Genomic DNA, 10,077 nt, shown 5'->3' on the forward strand with positions numbered 1-10,077 from the left:
CCAAATCCAGCGACGCTCCGCGAATGTTGGGAGTCGGCGGCCACAGCGCTCCGGAGCTTGCCGCACGGCGACCCGGTAAGGCATTGCCCGCTCCCCGCTGGTATCCCAGCGCTGCGACGCCGCCGACTCCCGACATTCGCGGAGCTGGGGCGTCCGGCCGCGGGCCGCGCTGGATTTGGAGCGCTTCGCAGCCAGGGGTAGAGTTGCCGGGATTGGAGCTACAACCGGCGCCGCCCGCAGCCCCACCGGCCACAGCGCTGCGGAGCTTACTGCACGGCGACCCGGTAAGGCATTGACCGCTCCCCGCCTCTCCGACCAGGTAGGGGACTAAGAATTAAAGTTTACCCCTTCACCCCCCCTTCACATAAAAGCCCTCCAAACTAGCTGACTAACATTTAAGCAATGATTTACAGATGTTTAAGCGTCTCCCGGTCTCCGGGGAGGAGGCAGCCGCTACAGTAGTACAGACCTGGGTTGACCGTGGGTCGTTTCGGGTCAAGTTTGGCGCCAAACGCGAGCTTTGGTGCGCAGACGACATCTGGAAAAAATGGCCGGTTTTCGGAGTTTTTCGGTTTCCGGAACACCGGATAAAAGGTTGTGCACCTGTACCTTCATTTTCTGGCTCAACTTGTGTACCTGCAGCTTTGTTCATATGTAACTGTTCTATATTTGAGCTGGACTCAAAGATATGGGTGCCCTTAGAACCTTAATACCAGAACTATTGAAGTAGTGTTTACAAAAGCACACAGAGGTTTAGCTTGACATGTTCTCAGATTGCTTTGCTCCAGTTACAGTATGGTCATTCTGTTAATTACAACTCAATTATTCAGCTCCTCATTGAACTTGGTTCCCTGGCTTGCTGAAGACAGCAGAATGAAAGAAATTCTGGGTTACAACTAATCAGACTGTATTGGAATACTATTCTGATGGTGGTAGTGGATGCCTGGTTTAACTATTTGATCTCATTGATCATGTTAGAAGATTCCCCTCAAACTTAAGAAAGGATTTGATCTCGAGAACACGTGTCAGTCACACCAAAAAGGAACAGGTGTACCTGCAATAATTAACTTGGTGAGAATAAGATCGTGAAGTTGAATCTACAGAAATTGAAAGATTTAACAGCACAAACTCCAGGACACAATTTAGGATGACCAGCAAAAATTGATGAATTCCAAAGAATGGTTAAAATTGGCCTTATACAGTTCTGAGTGCTGACTGAAGGGTATCAAAGCAATCTCTGCACAATGCCAAGGACCAAGTCATTTGAAGGCACTCTGGGATTCCAGCAATTAGTCAAGAGTGTTTTATTGTCATGTGTCCCAGATAGAACAATGAAATTCTTACTTGCTGCAGCACAACAGAAAATGTAAACTTAGTACACTGTAAATAATATGATAAACGAGAGAGAAAACAAAAATTTGGTATATATATATATACATATACATATATATACATATATACACATATATATATACACACAGTGCAATAATAAGAAGTCTGTTGTAATTCAGAGCTCATGAGGTTGTAGTGTTTAATAGCCTGATGGCTGTAGGGAAGAAGCTGTTCCTGAACCTTGACATTGCAGTCTTCAGGCTCCTGTACCTTCTTCCCGATGGCAGTGGTGAGATGAGTGTGTGGCCAGGATGGTGTGGGTCTCTGATGATGTTGGCTGCCTTTTTGAAGCAGCGACTCTGATAAATCCATTCGATGATGTGGAGGTCAATGCCGGTGATGGACTGAGCAGTGGTCACAACTTTCTGCATTCTTTTCCGCTTCGGCGGCGGCACAGCGCTGGACGCTATCGTGGAGCGGGCGATGCCTTGCCCGGGTCGCTGCGCTGGAGCTCTGGTGAGCTGAAGATCGCTGAGGAAAACATCACGGAGCTGCGGGACTGTGGAGCGACCAGCTGCGGGTGGCGGCGCTGAGCTTTACACCGGGAGCCTGGGATCTCTAGATGAGATCGCCAGTTGTGGAGCTCCAACCGGCGCGGCCTTGTTGGCTTTGGAAGCCGCGGCCTCCAATACAGAAGCGGCCGTTCCAGGGTTCCCAAGCCGCTGAGAGGACTCTCCCGACGCCGGAGCAACATCACCCGGCGAGAACGGCCTAGAACATCGGGCCTCCGTAGAGGCAACTATGGAGGCCTCAATATGCCCGACTATCGGTGAACTGGGGTTGGGGGCTGGACTTTATGCCTTCCCCCATAATGGGAACCATTGTGGGGGGATGTTCTTTATGTTTAAAACTCTTATTAATGTTATGTCTGTATTCCTTCTTTATGTGCTGCAAAATGGCAAGAAGCATTTCACTTCACCACACCTAGGTGTATGTGGATGTGACCAATAAAATACCTTTGACCTTTGACCTCATGGACGTTCAAGTTGCCAAATCAGACAAAGATGCAACCAGTCAATATGCTCTCTACTGTGCACCTGTAGAAGTTCAAGAGAATCCTCTTTGACATACTGAATCTCCGTAATCCTCTCAGGAAGTAGAGGCGTTGATGTGCTTTCTTTATAATTGAATCAGTGTGCTGGGACCAGGAAAGATCGTCGGAAATATGCACGCCCAGGAATTTGAAGTTTTTGAATCTCTCCACCATCGCCCCATTGATGTAAACGGGATTGTGGGTCCTCAACCTTCCTCTTCCAAACATGAATAATGAAAAGTTTATCTTTGCAGTTTGGCTTGGTGACGGTTGGTTTTATGACTCATTTCAAATTGTATATACAAGAATTTGGGTCAAACTTGTACAAACCTGCCCATGCAGTGAATATTTTCCACATCCCTCCTCTGTTCTCCAGCATTTTAACAGCAAGACTTACTTCAGTTGCCTGCTGTTGTAATTTATCAAATAATTCTCATAGTCTTCGCTATTTGCGCAGTAGAGAAGGAGAAAAAAAACTACACAAAGAAAAATCCCAACTCATAACACAATGTATTATTTAATAACTATATTGGGCCATGTTTGAATGTTTATTTTGCCACTAGTAGGAGCTTTCAAATACAATAAGTAAACAATCACTTCATGCCAGAATCCTCACACAATGACTTTGACGGGCACATGAAACATTTACAGCTTAATGCTTCTGTTTGCAGAGGCACAATTCCTAAAATCTGCTGGATTTGGCAGCTCCTCTGTTGCCATTCACAAACACATCCCAGCAATTAGCGTAACCTCTTTGCTTCAAATTGTAAAGTCTTCTGAAGAATTGAAGTGAGTGGTAAGAAAAGGAAGCACTCTGCAGACAGCATGTGTGAAATTATTTTTAATTAATCATGAGCTGAACATCAATAGCCATGGTGAAATGCTGGAGGTGGCTAATGTTGTGCCTCTATTTAAACAAGGCTGCAAGGAAGAGCCTGGAAACTACAGCCTTATCTTGGAGGGTGGGCAAGTTGGCAGGAGGGACTCTGAGAGAAAGGATATACATCTATTTGGAAAAGCAAGAACTGGTTAGGCATTGTAATCATGGGAAGTCATGTGTCATGAATTTGAGAGATTATGTCATGATTTTTTGAGAGATGACCAAGTGATTGATGAGGGTAGGTATTGTCAATATGGACTTTGACAAGGCACCACATGGTAGACTTGTCTGGAACATTAGATCAGATGGGATCAAGGGCGTGCCAGCCAATTAATTACAACATTGGCTTAAAAGTAGGATATAGAAGGTGGCAGCATAAGACTGGAGGTCTGCAACAAGTAGCCTGCCACAGGGATCAATGCTTGATCCACTATTGTTCGATATTTACATTAACAATTTGGTTGTCCAAAGTGGGGATATTTCCTAACTTCTTATCTACAGCAATTCAAGAAGATGACTGACTGCCACCTCGAGAGCACTTAGGGATAGGCAATAAGTGTTGGCCTCGCCATAGTGCTCGGATCCTGAAAGTTAATAAACAAATAATAGTTGTGTTCAATTTCACTTCTCCAAGCAGAGTGTTTCATAATAAATCGTAAGACATAGGAGTGGAATTAGGCCATTTGGTCCATTGAGTCTGCTCTGCCATTCGATGATGCCTATCTATTTTCCCCTCTCAACCCCATTCTCCTGTCTTCTCCCTGTAACTCTCACTGATCAAGAGCCAATCAGTCTCTGCTTTAAAAATACCCAATGACTTGGCTTCCACCATTTGTGACAGCGAGTTCCGCAGTATCACCACCCTCTGGATCTAGTTTGTGTGTGTAGCAAAACTTCTGTCATTCAGCTGTGACACAAAAGTAACAAGTACTTTATTTTTTTTTGGTGTGCAGGCGCAAGGCTGTGATACTTAACAATATATAGACCCCAAGCTATCCATTGGCATTTTGAGCATCACCGTTGACTATGAGCCCAAGGTATCCACTAGCTGAAACAATTAAGTGCAGGTATGTGCCATATTCTGGTTATTATGTAACCGGTGGCTTGACATGATTTCCATCAACTACAAGATAGTTGTGGTCGTAGGTGGACGTCCTAATGGGTCGCCGGTTATCAATAGCTTGATGTCTACTAGGTGGTAGGTTGTTGTAGACATTGTCGTAGGGGGGTCCAGTCACCGGTTTTTCAGCGACCTGCTACGACTATGACAGTCGCCGGCAGCCGCCAAAAAAAAATCGCTCAAGTGGGACAGGCCCATAAGATGATGGAATATTCCCACCTATTTGGATGAATACATATCTAATTTTGCCCTATACTTTAGGATGCTATAGAGACCTTCTTCACCTTGATGCCCCCCCCCCACCCCCAAAAGGTCACCTGTCCATTCTATCCCCAGATGCTGCCTGACCTGCTGAGTTCCTCTAACACTTTGTTTCCAGTATCTGCAGCTTTTTGTGTCTCCCACTCAAAACTCTCCAGCACAGAGCAGCCTGCTTGATTGCCACCTGATCAATCTATCCAACCATTCAGACCCCCCTCACCCACCCCACCACCATATATGCATTATGGCAATAGACTTTACCATCTCTATGGTACATTGTGGCAATTTGCCACGGCTGCTTTGACAGTACTTCACGCACCTCTGCCACCTGGAAGCCAAACCCTCAGAAGTGATTTGTCATTTTTTATATCGTTCCTTCTGTGGTTTAGAGAAGAAATGGTTCATTGTAATGGAGGGTGTGCTGAAGTAACTGTCAACCATTGAGGATATAGATCATTGTTAAATCAGTCATCTTCATTAAAGTAAATCAATGCGACTCGTTATACAGTGTGTTCATTATGGACTGTGGTTGGTACAGGAAAGAACAGCATTTTATTGCCCATTCCTAAATGTCTTTGAGAAGGTAATCTTTACCTTCTTGAAGCAATATAGCTCTTATGATGAAAGTTCTCCAACAGGGCCGATAGGTTGGGTGTTCGAGTGTTTTGACCCAACGACAATGAACGAATGTTGATTATGTTTGTGAACGTGTTGTGTAACTACAAGAGAGTCAAGAATGTTTGATTGTTGTATGTGCAAACAACAACTGGTAGAAGGTAGGAGGACCCCTATAGGTGATGGAGAAGGGCAGTAGAAATTGTAATAAGTACCAGGGCGGGAGGAAGACAATGAGATCTCTTGGATTTCTCCTGCTCTAAAATTGTTTCTATCCTCCGTCTTCACAAGGATGCTGATTTCCCAAGGATTCTATAAAGTTCAGTGTCTGTAATAGAGTTTTATCGGTATTTGAAAATGAAACATGTATTCCTTTTACTCTTTAATTCCCTTTATTGCTAGCATTCTTCATGGCCTATCTAGCTGTGTCCATTCAATTGTTTGGAGATGCAAAATTGTGTGCACATTTGAAGATAATTGGCCTGTATTCTGAACCAAGCGATCATCCCTAAGGTTTAGAGAGTTTGCTGCACTGTTGATTATATCATCTGCCAAGCCTTTCAGGCAGAATGTGTACAAACATTGGAATATGAAGCATTGCCATACACTATACAATGACTGTGGTAGCAACAGTATACAAAACTCCCTCAAAGTTTCCCATTTGCTGCTAAAATATCAATTGCATCATTAGCAATTTAAGGTGAAACACGAAATTTGTTGAGTGCTGCATAGCCTAAGTGGTTTATATATATATATAAATATATATAAATAACACCGTTTTGAGTAGGTGTTTTAACTTTACATTCCTGAGATATTTGTCATAGTGCTGTACAGCACAGAAGGAGACTCTTCAGCCCAACTCATTCATGCCAACCAAGTTTCCAAATTGAGCTATTTGTAGGTGCCTTTGCCTGGCCAATAGCCTTAAACTTTTCACATCCATGTTCGTGTCCAGGTGTTCTAAAGTATTGTAACTATACCCACCTCTGCCATTACCTCTGGTAGATCATTCCATCTGTGTGAAAATGTTACCCCTCTAATCACTTTTAAATATTTCCCTCTCGCCTTAAACTACCCGACCCTGGTGAAGAGGTTATCTCTGCCTCTCATGATTTTATACTAATGTATTGTGTTTTTTTTTCTTAATATATAATTTATGATGCTTTTATAAGTGATATACTAAGATTTTATATGCACTTTATATTTTTTAATATGCAATGCATTTTTATGTAATGTTGCCCCTTGTCTGGACCTTGAGTCCGAAATAAAGTTTATTATATTATTATGATTATTATTATATTATACGCAACTGTAAGGCCACACCCTCGGCCTTGTACACTCCAGGGGTAAAATGATCCAGACTCCTCTAACTCAACCCACAGACCCAGCAATGTTCTCTCTTTTTTTGCACCTTTTCCAGGTTAGTGACATCCCTCATGCAGCAGGGCAACCTGAACTGTAGACAGTGCTCTGAATGAGGCCTGGCCAACATCTTGTATGGCTGTAACATCTTGTCCCAATTCCTGTACTCGCCACCCTGCCTGATGGCAAGTGTGCCAAATGCCACTTCACCACCATGTCCAGTTATGTCACCACCTTCAAGGAAATATGTACTGGCACCCTAGGTCTCTCCTACAACACTCTGCAGGACCATTCCGTTTTCTGTGCAAGTCCTTATCCACGCAAAACACAACACCTTGCATTTATCTGAATGCTCCAACTACCATTCCACGGCTCAGATCCTCAAGATCCCATTGTAAATGTAATTAACACCTTCTCAATCCACTAGACCACTCATTTTAGTGCCATTGTCAAATTTATTAATTATGCCAGCTATATTCCCACAGTGGAGGAAAGCCTGTTTTTTTAAAGCTGTTGAAAGCCGGCTAAGCTGGTGCTTGTCCTCCAACTATGACCCTTTTGTTTTATGCAAGATACAATTTCAGTCAATGGAAAGACACCTTTGTTTCCTGCGACTTCAGTTTTACTCTAGCCCCTTGACATCATAAGGGCAAATGCTGTCGAGACATCAAGATGCATCACTTTCCCTTCACTTCTAGAATTCAGCTCCTTTGTGCTTATTTGGATCAAGCCAGTAAATAAATTATTGAGTCAAACGATTTCGGCGAAGCGGAAAATGAGCAAATTATTACTAAACATGACATAGAGCAAAGCAGTACAGGAACAGGCCCTTTGGCCCACAATGTCCACAGCAAACATGTGGCTGCAATCTCTCTGCTCATGATTGGTTACATTGGATTCATCATTCCTTATTTCAACACTACCTGTTGACCAGAATTAGTTTATCAACTAAAATTTCCTCCAACCTTACATCTCTTTGTGACAAAGGCATCAGATTCTGCGCACCAAAAACACAAAACAGATTGACCCAAAACAGATGTTGTTGTTTCAAAGCTAATACTAATCATGATCCTTCAGTGGAAAAAGCCACAGAATGCTGGAGTAACTCCGTGGGTCAGGCAGCATCTCTGGAGGACATGGATAGGTCATAAGTGGTAGGAGCAGAATTAGCCCATTTGACCCATCGTCTACTGCACCATTCAATTATGGGTAATTGATCTCTCCCTCCTAACCCTATTTTCCTGCCATCTCCCCATAACCCCTGAAACCCAATCAAGAATCTATCTTTCTCTGCCTTAAAAATATCCATTGACTTGGCCTCTACAGCCTTCTGTGGCAAATAATTCCACAGATTCACCACCCTCTGACTAAGGTTTCGGGTTAGGATCCTTCTTCAGACTGAACGTTAAGTGGCTGCTTTGTTACACAAAGGCCTGTAAATAGATGCCACAACTGTGGCTGGAATCTTGATGGAAGTTGGTTCCAGGGTAGGTTTGGGATATCCACATCATGCATTGAGCTCCTGTTCCACGTTTAATTTTCCTCAAACCCAGAGGGTGAAAGTGACTTCAAAGACAACATCCCATCTGGTCTGGGGCCAGATGAAGTACTATGCTTTTCTATACTAGATAGGTCGCACCACCACCACCACCAGTGTGGGGCCTATTTTGTCCAGTGAAACCCAAAGGCATCGGATGAAGAGGAATTAGAACATGGACAATCAGCGCTGGTCAAGGTAAACCATTTCATTTGGACAGAATGTGGCGGGTTGTTGTTGTGTTATTATAAACATGTGTAAATGTAGCAATACACAACACGACACTCCAGACTTGGAGGTTTGCTAAATAAGAAAGGCTCAGGTTACAGACCAGCGGGGAGACGAGGACACAATCTACCCATTGTAAATCGCGTTACCGTTCTTTGTGAGGGAGCGCCCACCGTGACACGGGTCGCGGCGGTGAACAAAATACAACAGGTCGCATTCTTTAAAAGAGAAGTATTTGGTGAAAGATCTCGCCCATTTCCTCATTCGTTCGTTCTTTCCTTGCTCCCTCCCTCCCTCCCTCTCCCTCTCCCTCTCCCTCTCCAGGTCCCGGTCTCACCTTGTAACCACAGGGACACCCTTCGCGGGCTCCAGCTGTTGATCGGTTCCATCTCGCTGTCCTGTCCTGGGGAGCCCGAGCCGTGGGCGCCGTTGCCGACTCGCCCGAACTCCTGCTGACTCTCTCGCCCCAAACTTCAGCCGCTTCCGCCGCTCGTCACGCACAGGTAGGCGGCCGCGGCTCCCACATTGGCCGCTGCCACTGCCAATCTTGGAGCCAAGGTGTGCCCTGTGGAGCCCGAGAGAGACAGAGGGGAGTGTCAGTGACAGCCAGACTGAGACTTGCTGAGGGGGGGTACACAAAAATGCTGGAGAAACTCAGCGGGTGCAGCAGCATCTATGGAGCGAAGGAAATAGGCTGAGGGTCGCTCACTGAAGCTTGGTGCCGCCGACGCCAAGGCTCTGTGCGGGGAGCGCCACACTGCTGTGTCTTTCAGCTGCTGGACATTGACGGACAGAGACCGGTGTGGACGTGTGGTCACCCCTCAAAGGAGGGGCGGGGAACAAAAGGATAACAACAGGGTGCCGCATGAGTGGTCTGAAGAAGGGGTTCGAACCGAAACGTCACCCATTTCTTCTCTCCCGAGAAGCTGCCATTGAGTTACTGCAGCATTTATGTGTCCACCTTCACACGAGTGACAACAAGCCAAGGTTGTTTTTATCCAAAGGGTGTTTTATTCAGGTCTGAAAAAGGGTCCTAACCCGAAACGCCACCTATCGACGCTTTCCAGGGATGCTGAGTTACTCCAGCACTTTGTGTCTTATTTTTGTAAACCAGCATCTGCAGTTCCCTTTTTTCTATATTCTGTATATTATTTAAAGACAGATGCGAATGCACTGAGGGTGACACTATTGAATATATATATAGACACTGAGAATATATGTAGAAAGTTTGTACAATATTTGTTTTATATGTATGTTGTATTCTGAATAAAGTGTAATTTTTGAAAATAAAAATGTAGATGCACAGGGTAAAGCACATCAAGAAAAAAAGAGAAACAAAGAGAGAGGAAGGAACGGGGGATGGTCAGAGAGGGCAATAGGCGAGTTCGGTATTCTGAAAAACGCAAGGAATCATGGGATTTGTCAAAGGTCACTCGCAATAAACATTCTTGGCAACTGTGCTGCTGCATGTATACAGACCTGTGTTTCATCCATAGTCAGGATCTAACCCAGGTCTCCGGCGCTGCAAGCGTTGTTGAATTGCTACTGGACTGTTCCTGTCCCCTCCCGAGTGTCCCATCCCTGTCCGGGGGCAGCCGGAGATGTCTGGGGTGACTCTGGACTGATGGCACAGCAGCCTGGAGCAGTGG

The 10,077-nt window shown here is 44.9% G+C and overlaps 1 protein-coding gene across 2 annotated transcripts in view; it reads right to left on the bottom strand.

Moving 5' to 3' along the window:
- Nucleotides 1-8,894, bottom strand: part of cnksr1 (connector enhancer of kinase suppressor of Ras 1) — a 63,171-nt gene extending 54,277 nt beyond the window's left edge. Inside the window, exon 1 of one of the 2 annotated variants that reach the window (XM_055656416.1) lies at nucleotides 8,766-8,894. In XM_055656416.1, coding sequence (XP_055512391.1) covers nucleotides 8,766-8,817 — 52 coding nt within the window. In that variant the 5' untranslated portion in view covers nucleotides 8,818-8,894. The remainder of the gene's footprint in view (nucleotides 1-8,765) is intronic. The other variant, XM_055656417.1, reaches the window with a different exon arrangement.
- Between the last annotated feature and the right edge of the window lie 1,183 nt (nucleotides 8,895-10,077).

The sequence above is a fragment of the Leucoraja erinacea genome, chromosome 26 (assembly GCF_028641065.1).
Source record: "Leucoraja erinacea ecotype New England chromosome 26, Leri_hhj_1, whole genome shotgun sequence".
NCBI lineage: Eukaryota > Metazoa > Chordata > Chondrichthyes > Rajiformes > Rajidae > Leucoraja > Leucoraja erinaceus.